The 20,609-nt window shown below is 48.8% G+C and overlaps 1 protein-coding gene across 1 annotated transcript in view; it reads left to right on the top strand.

Moving 5' to 3' along the window:
- The window catches only part of AQR (aquarius intron-binding spliceosomal factor), a 245,522-nt gene that overhangs the window by 159,213 nt on the left and 65,700 nt on the right, over nt 1-20,609 (top strand). Inside the window, exons 24-27 of the mRNA XM_075330613.1 lie at nt 15,101-15,210; nt 16,780-16,915; nt 18,266-18,475; nt 18,872-19,009. Of these exons, the coding sequence (XP_075186728.1) occupies nt 15,101-15,210; nt 16,780-16,915; nt 18,266-18,475; nt 18,872-19,009 (594 nt within the window). The remainder of the gene's footprint in view (nt 1-15,100; nt 15,211-16,779; nt 16,916-18,265; nt 18,476-18,871; nt 19,010-20,609) is intronic.

The raw sequence follows: 20,609 nt of genomic DNA on the forward strand, positions 1-20,609 counted from the left end.
TGGAGGGGCATTGTAGTCAGGAGAAGGGTCCGTGCCGGTGCAGAAGGGGCAGTGTAGTCAGGAGAAGGGTCAGTACTGGTGTGGAGGGGCAGTGTAGTCAGGAGAAGGGTCCGTGCCGGTGCAGAAGGGGCAGTGTAGTCAGGAGAAGGGTCCGTACCGGTGCGGAGGGGCAGTGTAGTCAGGAGAAGGGTCCGTGCCGGTGCGGAGGGGCAGTGTAGTCAGGAGAAGGGTCTGTGCCGGTGCGGAGGGGCAGTGTAGTCAGGAGAAGGGTCCGTGCCGGTGCGGAGGGGCAGTGTAGACGCTTCTCCTCCTCTGTCATCATTGTACAGCTGTTTGGAAAACCTACTTGCGTTAGCCTTGAAGTAAAGTATCGTGAGGCCGGGGCAGTCATCTGATCCTCCTGTGTCCCCGGCCCCCTCCCCGTCTGGGTCCGTCTTCTCTTTCTATGGTATCTTCATTACTATTGGTCAGTATAATATTGTTGTCTAGTCCCGACCCACAAAGCCGTTCTTCGACTGTCCCCAATAATAGACAGACGGGGTTTTATCTGCTCTGCCCATAAGAGGAATAAAAAGCTGTCCAAGACCCCTCTCCCCTACAATACATTACCACCGTGCTCTCTTATACCCCCCCTTAATGCTTCTTATATGTTTCTGTAATTCTTTCACTGCCAGTTTCTTTTTGACTTTTTGCCCCTCTGGTAGTCAGGATCATTTTTACAATTTTGCTTTGTACAAATAAACCCTAAATTGCAAAATAAAAAACATCAATAGTAAAGGAGAGCTCAGGTGTTTATCTGTTAACAATTACAAGAAATACTTATTAACATTTCCCATTTGTCTACTTTATGTTGGCATCATTTCTTTAACACCCTTTTTCTGGGGGGTGGGAGGGGGACACTAAACCGCTTATACGTTTTAAAAGCCATTGTTCACATTTTTAAGCGCCTTTCAGTCATCTTTTTCTTTAGCCCTTTTTAACCCCTCTGGACCAGGCACATTTGTTTCTTTTTATTTTTTTTTTAATATTTATTGTATTTGTTCTTTTAGGGGACGTTAACCTGCAATCCTACAGTTGCTTGTGCTTTATACAACAGTGCATTGTACTTGTCCCTATTTTATATACCCCCTTTCATATGTAAAGCACCATGGAGTAAAGGGCGCTATAATAATAACCTATATATATAATTGCCTTATTCTGTCTGTCTGTCTTGCTCCAAAATTGTGTCACCGTGACAGTGTCGTTAGAGTGACAACTGTCGGATTGGCTGCTGGGCTCGGACTGGCCCCTCCCCCCCCATGGATTGGCCGCTCGCCTCGGCCTGGCCCTGCCCCCCGCATGGATTAGCCGCTCGCCCCAGCCCTCCGCACGCATTGCCCGGTCCAGTGTACACCGGCTCCCGGTACACATGTGCAGGGAGCCGGCATACGCTGACGCCTCGCCCGCGGCACACGTTGCCACGCTCGGACCCGCCCCCAGCGGCCCCAGCATGGGGGATGGAGCACGATGGGGGGTGTGCAGCATGGAGGATGGAGCACGATGGGGGGTGGTGCGCAGCATGGGGGATGGAGCACGATGGGGGGTGCGCAGCATGGGGGATGGAGCACGATGGGGGGTGCGCAGAATGGGAGATGTAGCACGATGGGGGGTGCGCAGCATGGGGGATGGAGCAAGATGGGGGGTGTGCAGCATGGGAGATGGAACACGATGGGGGGTGCGCAGCATGGGGGATGTAGCACGATGGGGGGTGCGCAGCATGGAGGATGGAGCACGATGGTGGGTGTGCAGCATGTCGGATGGAGCACGATGGGGGGTGCGCAGCATGTCGGATGGAGCACGATGGGGGGTGCACAGCATGTCGGATGGAGCACGATGGGGGGTGCGCAGCATGGGGGATGGAGCACGATAGGGGGTGTGCAGCATGGGGGTGGATTACAATAGGGGGTGCGCAGCATGGGGGATGGAGCACGATGGGGAGTGCGCAGCATGGGGGATGAAGCACGATGGGGGGGTGCGCAGCATGGAGGATGGAGCACGATGGGGGGTGCGCAGCATGGGGGATGGAACACGATGGGAGGTGCGCAGCATGGGGGATGGAGCACGATGAGGGGTGCGCAGCATGGGGGATGGAGCACGATGAGGGGTGCGCAGCATGGGGGATGGAGCACGATGAGGGGTGCGCAGCATGGGGGATGGAGCACGGTGGGTGCGCAGCATGGGGGATGGAGCACGATGGGGGTGCGCAGCATGGGGGATGGAGTACGATGGGGGGTGCGCAGCATGGGGGATGGAGCACGATGGGGATACGCAGCATGGGATGAAGGAGCACGATGGGGGTGCACACCTCCCCCCAAAACACACACACACCGCCACACGCGCATCGCACAACACACCACACACACACTGGGAACCACAAACACCGCCCTACACAGACACACACACAGACAACGCCGCACACACACAACACCCAACACACAAACACTGCGGCATACATAAATATACGCACATACCGCGCAACACACACACTGCACAAAACATACCTCCCCCAAAACACACACAAACCGCGCAACACACACAGCACCACACACACAGCACCACACACACAACGCTGCAGACACACAGCGCTCCACAAACAACGCAACACACAAACAACACCGCTCTCACACACCCCCCACCCAGACAACACCCAGAACATTTACAGCGCCCTACACAAACACTTGGCAACTACACACAACAACATCTATATATATGTATAAAAATCATACATTAACTACACAATACGTAAATTCTAGAATACCCGATGCGTTAGAATCAGGCCACCTTCTAGTAAATAATAATTGCTGTTTCTAGCAAAAATCACAGTCTCCTATGAACGCCAGCTATGGCTTTCACAGAAGTACCATCATGACAGGCACGGGGGTTTTCAGCAGAGACCCCAGCTACTATCACAATCCATAGTGTCAGTACTTCATATGTCGGTAAGGGGATAAGGGCCAGGAAAGTTTCCGGTTTTTTTTTTCATGCGTTTTTTTTTTTTTTTTAATTGAGCCTTAACTTTTCGTTTTCCGCGGACATTACCATCTGAGAGATTAGTTTTTTAAAGGACAAGTTGTAGTTTTGAATGGCACCATTCATTTTACCCTACAATGTAAAGAAAATCGGTTCAAGAATTCCATGTGTGATATATAGTGAAAAAAAAATGTGGTCGATGCCAAGCATACCTCATTTTTTTTTTATGTTTACCGTATTTCTTTGTCGCTCTATTGGGAGACCCAGACAATTGGGGTGTATAGGCTATGCCTCCGGAGGCCGCACAAAGTATTACACTCAAAAGTGTTAAGCCCCTCCCCTTCTGCCTATACACCCCCCGTGCTCCCACGGGCTCCTCAGTTTTTTGCTTTGTGCGAAAGAGGTCAGACACGCACGCACAGCTCCACAAATTGGTCAGCAGCAGCTGCTGACCATGTCGGATGGAAGAAAAGTGGGCCCATATAGGGCCCCCAGCATGCTCCCTTCTCACTCCACTCTTGTCGGCGATGTTGTAAGGTTGAGGTATCCATTGCGGGTACGGAGGCTGGAGCCCACATGCTGTTTTCCTTCCCCATCCCCCTCAGGGCTCTGGTGGAAGTGGGATCCTATCGGTCTCCAGGCACTGAGACCGTGCTTCATCCACAACTCCTGTGGAGCCTGCTGGATAGGAGCCGGGTATCGTTCAGGGACATGGCCCTGCTACTTGGAGGTACTCTGTATCCCTATGGGGACCGCGCACAGCAACACTTCAGCTTTGCTGGGTGTGCTAGTGCACCGGGGACCGCGGCGCTGACCGGGTTAATATGTGCCATTACACACTCAGCTTTGCTGAGTGTGTTTATGTATAGGGACTGCCGCACTGACCGCCGCTGCCATGGAAACACTGCGGCGCGGCTGGGACTTGTAGTGCGCCGGGGACTTCCACGCCGGCCGCGCTTTTACGGCGGCCGCGTTTATTACTAGAGTCCCCGGCTTTTTGCGGCCTAGTTTCCTTTCCTCCCGCCCATAGCCCTGACAGGCAGGGGAAGGGCGGGACGCTGCACAGAACGAGCAGCACTGAGGGCTGGAGCATGCTTTGCATACTCCACTCCCCTCACTGTGCACAGTGCAGGCACCAGTTCCCGCTCTTTCTGGGTCACGCCCACGGCTCTCTCCTCTCCTCAGGACGCATTCCTGTCAGCTCCTCGGACGCTGCAGAGGGGGACAAAATCTGGGAGACCCAGGCAGGGACTCTGGTGGCCTCACAACCGCTTTAAGCGGGTGGTAAGCAGCACCTGTGGTGCTAGCCCCATTGTGCAGTAGTGTAACATTATATGTTTATTTTACACTGTATGGTGCACAGTTGATTTCTGGCTATATACCCTTTTGTGTTGCACAGGGAAGATAATAGCATGGCGCCCACGAAAGGCAGGGGTGCCAAAACACAGGCTTATTATGTTGCCTGCGCCGCATGTACGACCCCGCTACTGGCAGGTTCCACTGACCCTCATTGTATGCACTATTCGGCCCCTGTGGCACTTACTCAGCCAGAGCCTCTGCTAGGGGGGGCCCAGGGGGAGCCACCTGCTAACACTGTTCAGGTGACAGGGACGGAGTTTGCAAAACTCTCTGAGACTATGGCTAAGATACTGGAAGCCTTGCAGTCCAGACCGGTATCTCAGCACAGGGACTCTGTTGATTCTTTGTTCCCTGGCCCACCTCAGTTGGACCAACAATGTCCTCCCGGGGTATCTCATGGATCCCAAGCTGAGGGTTCTGACACAGACCCCAGCCCCAGACCGACTAAGCGTGCTCGCTTAGATTTTCCCTCGACATCATCATATTGTTCAGGGTCTCAGCGAGGGGAGTCGCTGGTTGATGACGCGGAAGTAGCTGATCAGGATTCTGATCCTGAGACCGCTCTCAATCTTGATACTCCGGACGGGGACGCCATAGTGAACGACCTTATTGCGTCCATCAATCGTATGTTGGATATTTCTCCCTCAGCTCCTCCGGCGGAGGAGTCAGCTTCCCAGCAGGAGAAATTCCGTTTCCGTTTTTCCCAAGCGTACACCGAGTATGTTTCTGGACCACTCTGATTTCAGAGAGGCAGTCCAGAATCACCATGCTTGTCCAGATAAGCGTTTTTCTAAGCGCCTTAAGGATACACGTTATCCCTTTCCCCCTGACGTGGTCAAGGGTTGGACTCAGTGTCCCAAAGTGGATCCTCCAATCTCCAGACTGGCAGCTAGATCCATACTTGCAGTGGAAGATGGGGCTTCACTCAAAGATGCCACTGACCGGCAGATGGAGCTCTGGTTGAAATCCATCTATGAAGCTATCGGCGCTTCTTTTGCCCCAGCATTCGCAGCCGTATGGGCGCTACAAGCTATCTCAGCAGGTCAAGCGCAAATTGACGCAGCCACACGCACGTCCGCGCCACAGGTGACGTCCATAACCACTCAGACGTCGGCATTTGCGTCTTACGCTATTAATGCTGTCCTGGACTCTGCGAGCCGTACGGCGGTTGCAGCCGCCAATTCGGTGGTACTCCGCAGGGCCTTGTGGCTACGGGAATGGAAGGCAGATTCTGTTTCCAAAAAGCGCTTAACCAGTTTGCCAATTTCTGGCGAACGATTGTTTGGCGAGCGTTTGGATGAAATCATCAAACAATCCAAGGGAAAGGATACATCCTTACCCCAGTCCAAACCGAACATACCCCAACAGAGGAAGGGGCAGTCGAGGTTTCGGTCCTTTCGGGGCGCGGGCAGGTCCCAATTCTCCTCGTCCAAAAGGCCTCAGAAAGATCAAAGGAACTCTGATGCATGGCGGGCTAAGTCACGTCCTAAACAGACCACCGGAGGTGCCGCTACCAAAGCGGCTTCCTCATGACTTTCGGCATCCTCACTCCGCATCCTCGGTCGGTGACAGGCTCTCCCGCTTTTGCGACGCCTGGCTGCCACGGGTAAAAGACCGTTGGGTGAGAGACATTCTGTCTCACGGTTACAAGATAGAGTTCACCTCTCGTCCCCCGGCTCGATTCTTCAGGTCATCCCCGCCTCCCGAGCGAGCCGAGGCTCTTCTGCAGGCGCTGGGCATTCTGAAGGCAGAAGGAGTGGTGGTCCCTGTTCCTCTTCAGCAACAGGGCCACGGTTTTTACTCCAACTTGTTTGTGGTCCCAAAGAAGGACGGGTCTTTCCGACCTGTCCTGGACCTGAAACTTCTCAACAAACACGTAAAGACCAGGCGGATCCGGATGGAATCCCTCCGCTCCGTCATCGCCTCAGTGTCCCAGGGAGATTTCCTTGCATCGATCGATATCAAAAATGCTTATCTCCACGTACCGATTGCTCCAGAGCACCAGCGCTTCTTGCGCTTCGCCATAGGGAACGATCACCTGCAGTTCGTGGCACTGCCGTTCGGCCTGGCAACAGCCCCACGGGTTTTCACCAAGGTTATGGCTACTGTAGTAGCGGTCCTCCACTCTCAGGGTCACTCGGTGATCCCGTACTTGGACGATCTGTTGATCAAGGCACCCTCTCTAGAGGCATGCCAACACAGCCTCGACGCTACCCTGGAGACTCTCCAGAGTTTCGGGTGGATCATCAATTTTCCAAAGTCAAATCTGACACCGGCCCAATCGCTCACATACCTTGGCATGGAGTTTCATACCCTCTCAGCGATAGTGAAGCTTCCGCTGATCAAGCAGCGGTCACTACAGACAGGGGTACAATCTCTCCTTCAAGGTCGGTCACACACCTTGAGGCGCCTCATGCACTTCCTGGGGAAGATGGTGGCAGCAATGGAGGCAGTTCCTTTCGCGCAGTTTCACCTGCGTCCTCTTCAATGGGACATCCTACGCAAATGGGACAGGAAGCCGACGTCCCTCGACAGGAACGTCTCCCTCTCGCAGGCGACCAAAGCTTCCCTTCGGTGGTGGCTTCTTCCCACTTCATTATCGAAAGGGAAATCCTTCCTACCCCCATCCTGGGAGGTGGTCACGACGGACGCGAGTCTGTCAGGGTGGGGAGCGGTTTTTCTCCACCACAGGGCTCAGGGTACGTGGACCCAGCAAGAGTCCTCGCTTCAGATCAATGTTCTGGAAATACGGGCAGTGTATCTTGCCCTGAAAGCGTTCCAGCAGTGGCTGGAAGGCAAGCAGATCAGAATTCAGTCAGACAATTCCACAGCGGTGGCATACATCAACCACCAAGGCGGCACACGCAGTCGGCAAGCCTTCCAGGAAGTCCGGCGGATTCTGTTGTGGGTGGAAGCCACGGCCTCCACCATCTCCGCAGTTCACATTCCAGGCGTGGAAAACTGGGAAGCAGATTATCTCAGTCGCCAGGGCATGGACGCAGGGGAATGGTCCCTTCACCCGGACGTGTTTCAGGAGATCTGTTGCCGCTGGGGGGTGCCGGACGTTGACCTCATGGCGTCCCGGCACAACAACAAGGTACCGGCGTTCATGGCAAGGTCTCAAGATCCCAGAGCTCTGGCGGCAGACGCCTTAGTTCAGGATTGGTCGCAGTTTCAGCTCCCTTATGTGTTTCCTCCGCTGGCACTGTTGCCCAGAGTGTTACGCAAGATCAGGGCCGACTGCCGCCGCGTCATCCTCGTCGCTCCAGACTGGCCGAGGCGGTCGTGGTACCCGGATCTGTGGCATCTCACGGTCGGCCAACCGTGGGCACTACCAGACCGACCAGACTTGCTATCTCAAGGGCCGTTTTTCCATCTGAATTCTGCGGCCCTCAACCTGACTGTGTGGCCATTGAGTCCTGGATCCTAGCGTCCTCAGGGTTATCTCAAGACGTCATTGCCACTATGAGACAAGCTAGGAAACCAACGTCCGCCAAGATCTACCACAGGACGTGGAAAATTTTCCTGTCATGGTGCTCTGCTCAGGGTATTTCTCCCTGGCCTTTTGCCTTGCCCACTTTTCTGTCCTTCCTTCAATCTGGACTGGAAAAGGGTTTGTCGCTCGGCTCTCTTAAGGGACAAGTCTCAGCGCTCTGTGTTTTTTCCAGTAGCGCCTAGCCAGACTTCCACAGGTACGCACGTTCCTGCAGGGGGATTGTCACATCGTCCCTCCTTACAAGCGGCCGTTAGAACCCTGGGATCTGAACAGGGTGCTGCTGGTTCTTCAGAAACCACCATTCGAGCCAATGAGGGATATTTCTCTCTCACGCCTTTCGCAGAAAGTGGTTTTTCTAGTAGCAGTCACTTCACTTCGCAGAGTGTCTGAGCTAGCTGCACTGTCATGCAAAGCTCCCTTCCTGGTGTTTTCACCAGGACAAGGTGGTTCTGCGTCCGGTTCCGGAATTTCTCCCTAAGGTGGTATCCCCCTTTCATCTCAATCAGGATATCTCCTTACCTTCTTTTTGTCCTCATCCAGTTCACCAATGTGAAAAGGATTTGCACTTGTTAGATCTGGTGAGAGCACTCAGACTCTACATTTCTCGTACGGCGCCCCTGCGCCGCTCGGATGCACTCTTTATCCTTGTCGCTGGCCAGCGTAAAGGGTCACAGGCTTCCAAATCAACCCTGGCTCGGGGGATCAAGGAGCCAATTATCGAAGCTTACCGTTCGGCTGGGCTTCCGGTTCCCTCAGGGCTGACGGCCCATTCTACCAGAGCCGTGGGCGCATCCTGGGCTTTGAGGCACCAGGCTACGGCTCAGCAGGTGTGTCAGGCGGCTACCTGGTCGAGCCTGCACACTTTCACGAAGCACTATCAGGTGCATACCTATGCTTCGGCGGATGCCAGCCTAGGTAGACGAGTCCTTCAGGCGGCGGTTGCCCACCTGTAGGAAGAGGCCGTTTTACGGCTCTCTTACGAGGTATTATTTTACCCACCCAGGGACTGCTTTTGGACGTCCCAATTGTCTGGGTCTCCCAATAGAGCGACAAAGAAGAAGGGAATTTTGTTTACTTACCGTAAATTCCTTTTCTTCTAGCTCTAATTGGGAGACCCAGCACCCGCCCCTGTTTTTTTGTGTACACATGTTGTTCATGTTGAATGGTTTCAGTTCTCCGATATTCCTTCGGATTGAAGTTACTTTAAACCAGTTCATAATTCTTTTTCCTCCTTCTTGCTTTTGCACCAAAACTGAGGAGCCCGTGGGAGCACGGGGGGTGTATAGGCAGAAGGGGAGGGGCTTAACACTTTTGAGTGTAATACTTTGTGCGGCCTCCGGAGGCATAGCCTATACACACCAATTGTCTGGGTCTCCCAATTAGAGCTAGAAGAAAAGGAATTTACGGTAAGTAAACAAAATTCCCTTCTTTTCGAATTATAAGATGCACTTTTCATCCCAAAAATTTGGGAGGAAAATGAGGGGTGCGTCTTAAAATCCAAATACTGTATAGCTTACCGGCAAGTGGAGATTTGGCGGGGAACTGTCTGTACGAGCAGCCAGGTGCCTGTCGGGGCATGCGTGTGGTTGGCTGCCTCTCTGTGCTGGCGGCCAGCTGCCTCTCTGTGCGGGTGGGTGGCCTACTGGCTGGCACTCTGTACGGGCGGCCTACTGGCTGTGTGGACTGCGTTGGCTGCGTGGCACGTGTCCCAGATGGTCTATCCGGGTTTCAAATGATGGCGCGCATGCACAGATGGAGCTCTTGGATGAGAGCTCCATCTGCGTACATGCCGCTTTGGGCACCATTTCTTTGAAATCCGGACCGCCGACAGAGCATCTGGGACACTTGTCGCATCGGCCTGTTCTACCACACAACCAACCCAGCTTCCGCTGCTGGCACAGACCCTCCACAGCTGCCAGCACAGCCTCTGCATCCTGTGATCCCACTCCACCACCACCGCCGCCCCCCTCCGCTAAGACAACACCAGACTATAAGACGGACGCCATTTTTTTTTACTTTTTTTTTCTTCTTCTCTCTAAATTTGGGGTGCGTCTTATAATCCAGTGCATCTTTTATAAAACAAAAAATACAGTATATGATAACAAAATAATTCTGATAAAAAAAAAATAGTTTTGCTTTTGTCTGGCCATTTTCTGTGACCCATAAAATTCTTATTTTTCTGTTGATGGGGCTGACTTTGATCTTATTTTTTGCACTGATATTTTTATGGATTACAATTGTGAATAAATACAGTGCTTTGATTGCTAATTATTTTTTTTAGGGCGGTGAAGTGACCATAGTAATGCAATATGTAGTGATAATCTCCGTCACCTATGGAGCTCAACCTACACCTGAGCTTCACCGTAGGACCGAAATGCCAGCAATGGGGGTCTTTGGCAGTCATAGTAACCCCTTGGTGTCCCGCTATTGCATCGGGGAAGGGGGCGATGGAAGCTGATCCATACTGGCATTACTGTAGTTCCATTTAAATGTTGCTGTCAGAGATTCACAGTGTCATGTAAATGGTTAACAGCCGCGACCAAAACTGGGCGCCAGCCATGGCTGTCATAGACAGATGTCGGCTGTTTATTATACCTGGTATTTGGCGCCTGTGGAGGGAGCTCAGTTCCTGATTCCCCTCTATCCGTGAAGACTCCTTCCCAGGACGTGAATAATGTGTCCATGTGCAGGAAGGATTTAGGGTCCAATTCATTCCTCAAGGCCAATATATTTAATAAAGTACACCCCTTATAGTATTCAAAATAGTGCTTTGTACATTTTTAACCATTCAGGTGCTTCACTTGATGTAATGCAGAGTGGAATAAATAAACCAAAAATTTATTTTTTTGCCCATTAAAATGTAATTTTTAGCCTCCAGATTTTTTTATTTTGAAAATGAGTAATGGGAGAAATAGTATTTTTTTTTTCTCCCGGTATATATGGTTGTTCTGTACTATTTGGGTGCACGGCTCAGAAGGGATGGAGCTCTATTATAGCTCAAATTCGGCTGTGATGGTTCCTTATCACCATATTGCATTTGCAGAGCCCTTGGTATTCGTACAAAGGAAACCTCCCAAAAGTGACCCCATTTTTGAAACTATAAGGCTATGTGCCCACGCTGCGGATTTTGCCGCGGATTTACCGCGGATTTTCCGAAAATCTGCAGCAGCGGCACTTCCAAGCCATTTCAATGGCATTTTGGAAATGCTGTGTCCATGCTGCGGATTTTTACGCGGCGGATTTGCCGCGGATTTTGTTCCGGAAAAATCTGCAGCATGTCAATTATTGTTGCGGATTTTGGGTATAGAATGGGGGAAAAAAAAAAAATCCGCATCAAAATCCGCGGCAATTCCGCGGTAAAAATAAGGTGCGGATTTGCCGCGAAAGTCGCGGATTTTCATGCTGAAAAATCCGCAGGTACATTCTACCGTGGACACATAGCCTAACCCTCAAGACATTTATAAAGGATGGGGGACTGACTATATTTACCATAAAAGGGTCTTTAAGAAATTAAAGGAATCCGTCATCAGGTTTTTTGCTCACCCCTGGGGAATTTTCGATTTTTATTTATTTATTTTTTTTCCCTTCTTCCGAGAGACGTAATTTTTTTATTTTTCCGTCAATCTCGCCATTTGAGGGTTTGATTTTTGCAGGATGGTTGTACTTTTAAATGAAACCATATAGTGTACAGGAAATAAGGGAAAACATTCCAAGTGCGGAAAATTGTATAAAAAATTTAAAAAAAAAGTGCGATTGCACAATTGTTTATTGGGTATTTTATTCATCTTCTTCACTATATGGTAAAACTGATGTGTCAATATAATACCTCAGGTCAGTACGAGTTTGTAGATACCAAACATGTATAGGTTTACTTTTATCTACGGGGTTAAAAAAATTCAGACATATGTCTAGAAAAAGTGGCGTGCTTTTTGCGCCATTTTCCACAGCCCGTAGCGTTCTGGGGCTCAGTCATGCCTTATTTTTTGCGTTTCAACTGATGTTTTTAATGGTGCCATTTTTGCGCAGATGCTACGTTTTGATCGCCTGTTATGCGCAAAATTTGCGACGACCAAAAAATGTAATTTTTTTTTTTTTTACCAATCACATTAATTGATTTTATATTTTGTTAGATAAGGCATTTCTGAACTCTGCAATACCAAATATGTGTATATTTTTTATTTTTTTTTAACAGTTTAATTTTCAATGGGGGGTGATTTGAACTTCAAGTTTTTTTTTTTTTTTTTTTTTTTTTGTTATTTCACTAGCCCCTTTAGGGGTCTATAAGGATCAGCAGTGCATTTTTGTTGATCAGAGCTACACAGCTCTGACCAGCAGAAATGCAGCGTTCCTGTTAGAGCTACTGCTCTGCCAGCTGTAACAGGAACTACGTCATGATAGTGCTACCTGTCGCTGTCATGGCAACCATCGGCTCCCTGTGATCGTGTCATGGGGCCTCTGATGGCGGCCCAGAAAGGCGATTTCCACGCCATGGCTATTTAAATCACGTCACATTTAAACAGCACGATCTAAAGGGTTAATAGGCGCAGGTGAATCGTGGATCCACACGCTCCTGTTAGCCGCACATGACTGCTGTTTAAATTAGCAGACATGAGCAGGGATCTCCGCCGGCTCACCACAGCAGCTGGTGGTGATTACCCCTTCATGACATACTGGTATGTCTTCAGTCGTGAAGGGGTTAATCTTACAGCAGCATTATGTAAGGACAGGAAGCTGGATTCCAGTGATGAGTCACTTGCTCAGCAGCTTGCTGTTGTTTCAATACAATCAGTGTTTTATCAGCATGGATTTATCATTAGAGAGCTAGGTGTTGTATGCCAAGATGTCAGGCTAATCTGTGTATCCCGCCCCACCACTGATTGGCAGCTTGCTCACAATGCACAGTGTACACAGAAAGCTGCAAGTCAGGGGTGTGAGCATGGTTGCACACAGCTCAGCATTCATAGCACTGATACATTTACAGCAGAGATAAAAGGGATTCTATCAAAACTATAGCAAGCAGCCCAGTAAGGGGCATATCCCTCCTTGGAATCAGGGTCTGTGCCCCTTATATTATGCTGTTTTCAGATGTGTGTGGCAGATGGAAAAAGGTGAACTTTTTTTACACCCAATTAGTGGGTTTTTTTCAATGTTGAGTGTGATATAAGTGATTTAGTAACATTATTCTCAGGATCATTACGATTAGTGAGATACCACGTGTATATATTTGTATTACTAGTTTCCTATGTTTTCACTGTTTGTAAAGTATTCATTCATCACTTGCTTTCATGTTAACACATCTGGACACTGTACGTCATGCAATTTAGTGTCGCAAGGACTAATTGTGCTAACTAGGTCTAGTAGCCAGTTCCAAATTTATAAGCCAGAAATAACCTGTGAAGTTCTTCACCCCCCCCACTCCGCCGGTGGGCAGAATAGAGCTTCCATTAGTAGTCACGGCAGTGCATTCAGTCACCATTAATGGTACACTGTGACCAGCCGGAGAAAGTGTGCCCACCACTCTCCTTCCCAGTAGTCATATCAAGTTCCTGCCATCTCACATTGCCATGACCTCCGAGGACACATCTACAGACCTGTCAGTCATCAAGACTGTTGTAAGACGTCTAGTATGTGCTAGCCCTACTCCAATGTAATACGTCTGGTGTGTGCTAGCCATGCTGCTATGTGAAGCGTCTGGTGTGTGCTAGCCGTGCCCCACTGTAAGATGTCTGGTATGTGCTAGCTCTGATCCTATATAAGACGTCTGTGTGTGCTAACCCTGCTCCAGTGTAAGATGTCTGATGTGTGCTAGCCCTGCTCCTATGGAAGACGTCTGTGTGTGCTAGCCCTGCTCCTATGTAAGACATCTGTGTGTGCTAGCCCTTCTCCTATGTAAGACGTCTGTGTGTACTAGCCCTGATCTTATGTAAGACATCTGTGTGTGCTAGCCCTGCTCCTATGTAAGACGTCTGTGTGTACTAGCCCTGATCCTATGTAAGATGTCTGTGTGTACTAGCCCTGATCCTATGTAAGACGTCTGTGTGTGCTAGCTCTTCTCTATGTAAGACGTCTGGTGTGCTAGCTCTGCTCTATGTAAGACATCTGGTGTGCTAACTCTGCTCTATGTAAGACGTCGTCTGTGTGTGCTAGCTCTGCTCTATGTAAGACGTCTGTGTGTGCTAGCTCTGCGCTATGTAAGACGTCTGTGTGTGCTAGCCCTGCTCCTATGTAAGACGTCTGTGTGTGCTAGCTCTGCTCTATGTAAGACGTCTGGTGTGCTAGCTCTGCTCTATGTAAGACGTCTGTGTGTGCTAGCCTTGCCCCGATGGCGTCTGCAGGAAATGATCCAGATGGAGGAGATCAGCAATGTCCTCTATGGTAGCTCCATGATTTGGAGGGTGGACCGTGCAGGGAGATAAGCGAGTCCCCACTAGCCCATAAGGGGGGACAGATGTACTTTTGTAGTTTTGCACAGGCAGACAAAGATATGACAAGTCATTAATGTCACTCAGAAAAAAATAAATAAAAAAATGATTGGAATGAAAAAGGTCAAGTAGAAGACACGAGCCGTGTATTTACTGTTGAAGGGTTCGTCCATTTTTTGAAGACTTTTTTTTTCTTTTTTACTATTGTGTTTCCTTTAACGCTTTGCACAGTTTTGCTTTTACATGATCGAGGTTTCTCCGCACAATCAACTTTGATGCGATCATAAATTGGATGAGAGGAGCTCAGAAAAAGTCAAATAGTCGTGCTACAACCCCCCGTCAGATTCCCACCGCGAGCGGACTGAAGGATTCTTAGCTAACTCATTCTGCATCATAGGGATTAAAGAAGAAAATGTTTCATTGCAATTGCAAAAATGTATTATTAGCCTCAATTACATGCATTTAGTAATAAGAAAAAATATGTAGAAAGGTGGGCAAAATTGTGCTTAATGTGAGGCTCCACGTTAGCTCGATTTTTTTTTTTTTTGGTTTTGTGAAATTACAGATTTGCTTTTGCCCCTTTAGGTTAATATCAAAGCAATGTCAGATGGAAGGAAAGGCTTGTCCTCTCCTCTCACGTTAGCCCGGTTGTCTGACCAGCACCATCTGCTGCATGGTACCTAGCTGATTACTTCCAGACCTGTTCTCCTTGGCATTTCCATGCTTGCCCGCGCTGCCCCCCTCCCGTCTTTTCCTAGAACATCTCCATGCGGTCTGTAAATACCTCTCCCCTCCTGTCCCTATCAATCTGCAGGCGCTCAACCAGCTGTTTGAGAAGATTATGGCCCTCGATATTGACGAGAGGCACCTCCTGCGTCTGGGGCATGGAGAGGAGGAGCTGGAGACAGAGAAGGATTTCAGCAGGTGAGCCCCCACCCCCACCCCCTGGAGCAACCGGGATTAACTCCTTCACTGCTGGAGCCCTCCAATACCAAGAGCATAAGCAATGCAATAAGAATGTACTAATATTGTGCCATGGGTATAACTAAGGCTGCTTTCACACATCCGTTTTTCGCCGTCAGGCACAATCCGGCGAATTGCGGATAAAACGGATCCAGCGTTGGGTCTGTTTTATTCCCCATAAACTTGTATTGGCATCGGATTGTGCCGGATGGCCTTGGGTTCCGGCGAGATTTCTTTGTCCAGCAGCCGGAAAGGACGCAGCATGCAACGTTTTTTGTCTCCGGCAAAAATCGGACCACGCCGGATCCGGCACCATCCGCCATGTTGTATAATGGAAGCCTATGGGCGCCGAATCCATCGTCATTCGGCATATGACGGTATCCAACGATAGATCCAGTTTTTTAAACTGCGCATGCTCAGTATCACAATGGATCCGTCAAAAAACGGAAGGAACGAATGGAAAAAACTGATGCCACGTTTGTTTGCCGACTCAGTCGCATCAGTTTTTTCGCCAGATTTTGCCTGACGGCTAATATCAGATGTGTGACAGCAGCCTAACACATCAGTGACTGCAGCCGCAGTATCCATTAGACCTCTTTCACATGTCCATGCAAAACACTGACATTTTGAACAGACCGTGTTGAAAGTGCATATGGCCCTCCGTGTCCCGTGATTTTTTGCACGTGTTCCCTGTGTGCTATCCGTGATAGCATACAGAGAGCAGGAACGTTTTACTCGCCTGTCCCCGTTACTGCTGCTTCTGGGTCTGCAGTGCAGTGAATATTCATGAGCATAATGAGCGGGCCCGGAAGCAAGTGACAGCAGCGCCGAAGACAGCAGCTCTGGAGACAGGCGAGTATAGAATATCATTTTATTTCACAGACACGTGTTTTCTCCGGTACATGTCACATGCATCACATCAAAGTGTTGTCTATGTGATATTAGAGCTGCCGGAGAAAAACGGACATGTCACATCTGGGAGAAAACACAGATGTGTGCGCAGTCCCATTGATTTTAACGGGTCTGCTTATGTCCGTGTCTCCGGTACATATGAAAACGGACAATACATACCGGCATCACTGACATGTGAAAGGGACCTTACTCAGTTACATTAGGCTGGAGACAATTGGATGTCTTCAGCTGTCCAGTCTGAACGGTACGCTCCCAGTTGTGCGCATTGTAGATGGAGGGTCGTAGGGGTGAAGGTTATGGTCAGAAGGGTTACCATTACCAAAGACAAATATCTTGTGAACTTACTCTCTCCTGATCAGATCTGATCTCAGGTGTGGCCACAGATACATGTAGTTTTGTATTGAGCCCCAGTGCACAGGTGAGCTTAGCTTAGACGCCGGCCACCTTACATACATGCTACTGCAGAATAGTGGCTGGCCTGGAAAGCTCGTAATGTAGATCATCTTGTATACCTGCGTAGAGTACGTTCTCAGGGCATTTCTATCACGCGGTGGATTATCTCAGACACAATGCTGTGTGATCCCAGTTATATAGGTAAATATCTTCTAATCTTTCCAGGTACGGGCGAGTGAACTATGTGCTGGCACGCAGGCTGGAGTTACTGCATGAGGTGGGACGTCTACAGGAGAGTCTGGGGGTCCCTGGAGATGTGTCTTATACATGTGAGACGGCTGGCCACTTCTTTTTGTACCAGGTAAAAATCTAACTTGTATTATTTTAGTCATTTCTATAGCACTATTAATTTTCATAGCGCTTTACAGAAACATCATCACTCTCCCCATTGGAGCTCACAATCTAAATTCCCTATCGGAAAACTGGGGTATCCAGAGGAAACACATGGAAACACGGGGAGAACATACAAACTCCTTGCAGATGTTGAACCCAAGACCATAGCGCTGAAAAGCAACAGTGCTAACCACTACCTGGGCATATAGCGACTGAGACTGATTAATACTAGCCCTGATGATATGTCCTAATGGCACATGTCTTCATAGGAGGGGCCTCCTGCTCAAGAGCCGGAATAAAGACACAATTTGTAACAACGACCACACTATGGCAGACATAGACTGTTCTTTATTAGTTCACCATCTATTCTAAAACTACTTTTCTGCAAGAAACAACCCCTTTAAAGGGAATCTATCAGAAGGATGAACCCTCCTAAGCCTCTTCTGTGACCATCTAGGTCATAGAAAGCTGAATAAAATGATACCTTGGTGTCTGCAATCCGATGTCTTATTCCAGAGAAATCCACATTTTTCTTAATATGTAAATGAGCTGTTAAGATCTATGGGCGGGACATAGATCTCCCTGAGAATCTGCCTCCAGAGATTATATTACATGAAAGGGGAGTTATCTGTATGAGACATGTAGATCAGGAGAGAAGAACGTCAGTCATTACATGTCTCACACTGGAGAACAGGCTGTCAGTCATTACATGTTTTACACTGGAGAACAGGCTGTCAGTCATTACATGTCTTACACTGGAGAACAGACTGTCAATCATTACATGTCTCACACTGGAGGACAGACTCAGTCATTACATGTCTCACACTGGAGAACAGGCTGTCAGTCCTTTCATGTCTTACACTGGAGAACAGACTGTCAATCATTACATGTCTCACACTGGAGAACAGGCTGTCAGTCCTTTCATGTCTTACACTGGAGAACAGACTGTCAATCATTACATGTCTCACACTGGAGAACAGACTGTCAGTCCTTACATGTCTCACACTGGAGAACAGACTGTCAGTCCTTACATGTCTCACACTGGAGAACAGACTGTCAGTCCTTACATGTCTCACACTGGAGAACAGGCTGTCAGTCATTACAAGTCTCTCACTAGTAATGCCTCCTTTCTTGTAAAATAATCTCTGGAGGCAGATTCTCAGGAAGATCTTAACTGCTCAGTTAATCCCTGTGACCTACATGCCCATATAGACTGTTTAGGAGGGTTAAAGGTTTACAGCCTTTAATGCTGAATTTTATATTGGGCTTCGGATTTCTACCTCTTTTGTTTCAATCTTTTTTTCTTGCTTCCCCGCAGATAATGTCACGATGGGAGGCTTACCAGAGCAAGGTGAAAACCAAGTCTTCCCAAGCTCCTGAGGTCGGTGACATTGCCAAATTCTTCCCTTTCCACCAATACTTCTCCAACGCACCCCAACCGATATTCAAAGGACGTTCCTATCAGGAGGAAACGGAAATTGCTGAAGGATGTTTCCGACATATTAAGAAAATCTTTACTCAGCTGGAGGTGGGTATTGTCCAGGACTGAGCACAATCCTGTAAGCTGATCTCTCCCGCGGTCATGCTCCACAGCGTACATTATACTCTTGCGAAACCAAACCCTGCACCGAGCAGGAAATGTTTCCCACCGGCATTATTAGATGATTGTGTCTGTCCTGTAGCTCGTGGGGATAAATCACAGCCTCCATGCTGAGATTCAGGTAAAGGACGGTAATGGAAAAATACAGTTCTGGTTACTATTAGTGGCTGGAGAGAGGGGAGCTGCGATCAACAGATACCACGTATTGCAGCGCTTCTTACATTTGGCATATGATTATTTAGCAGTTTCATCATTCAGGTCGATCACAAATACTGTAATGAGAGGGCAGAACAATGGACTAAGCTTCTTTTTCTACTTGCGCAGGAATTTCGAGCCTTTGAGTTGTTGCGCAGCGGACTGGATCGTTCCAAGTATCTCCTTGTGAAGGAAGCCAAGATCATCGCCATGACCTGTACACATGCTGCTCTAAAGCGTCATGACCTTGTGGATCTAGGATTCAAGGTAAAGACATTGGCAGCAGTAATTAAACTACAAGAAAACCATGAAAACATTCTGAAATAACACCTAAAAGTGACCAATGAGGGAATAAAGAGGGACTAGTGTTCAGTCCTCAACTTTTATAACCTCTCTTGCTCTAGAAGGCCTGAAGGCATTACACTGACCTCCCAGAGATTGTGGTAGACCCAGTGGCGTAGCTACTGCTTTTGCCGCCCAGGGCGGTCGTCAAATTTGCCGCCCCCCTCCGTTGGCCGTTGATAATCCAGAAATTTTCAAAAATTTGGAAAACCATCAAAATATTTATTTTTCATGGAACTACAATCAAAGATCTAATTGTAGACTGCTGCTATTAGTCCTAGACTTTCACCTTTTTACACACATGTAGGCCTATTATACACACACACAGCTCTGCTGCATACATACAGACACACACAGCTCTGCTGCATACAGACACACACAACTGCATACATACAGACACACAACTCTGCAGCATACATACAGACACACACAACTCTGCAGCTGCTGCATACATGAATACATACAGACACACACAACTCTGTTGCATACATACATACAGACACACACAGCTCTGCTGCATACATACAGACACACACAGCTCTACTGCATTTATACAGACACACACAGCTCTACTGCATACAGACAACTCTGCAGCATACATAGACACACAACTCTGCTGCATACAGACACACAACTGCATACAGACAGACACACAACTCTGCAGCATACATACAGACACACACAGCTCTACTGAATTTATACAGACACACAGCTCTACTGCATACATACTGACACAAAACTCTGCAGCTGCTGCATACATATATATACATACATACAGGCACACACAACTCTGTAGCTGCTGCATACATGCAGACAACTCTGTAGCTGCTGCATACATACAGACACACACAACTCTGTAGCTGCTGCATACATGCATATATACAGACACACACAACTTTGTAGCTGCTGCATACATATATATACAGACATACAGGCACACACAACTCTGTAGCTGCTGCATACATGCATACATACAGACAACTCTGTAGCTGCTGCATACATGCAGACACACACAACTCTGTAGCTGCTACATACATATATATACATACATACAGGCACACACAACTCTGTAGCTGCTGCATACATGCATACATACAGACACACACAACTCTGTAGCTGCTGCATACATGCATACATACAGACACACACAACTCTGTAGCTGCTGCATACATGCATACAGACAACTCTGCTACATACAGACAGACACACACAGCTCTACTGCATACATACATACATACATACACACACACACACACACACACACAACTCTGCTGCACATATAGACATACACGTGGCTTTTTGGGGCCCGCACACGCGGCTGCTGCAGAGCTGAGGCTTCACCAAGCACAGGGCAGATGTAGCAGAGCTGTGCCCACACCAAGCACAGGGCAGATGTAGCAGAGCTGTGCCCGCACCAAGCACAGGGCAGATGTAGCAGAGCTGTGCCCGCACCAAGCACAGGGCAGATGTAGCAGAGCTGTGCCCGCACCAAGCACAGGGCAGATGTAGCAGAGCTGTGCCCGCA

Source organism: Anomaloglossus baeobatrachus, chromosome 12 (assembly GCF_048569485.1).
Source record: "Anomaloglossus baeobatrachus isolate aAnoBae1 chromosome 12, aAnoBae1.hap1, whole genome shotgun sequence".
NCBI classification, from domain to species: Eukaryota; Metazoa; Chordata; class Amphibia; order Anura; family Aromobatidae; genus Anomaloglossus; species Anomaloglossus baeobatrachus.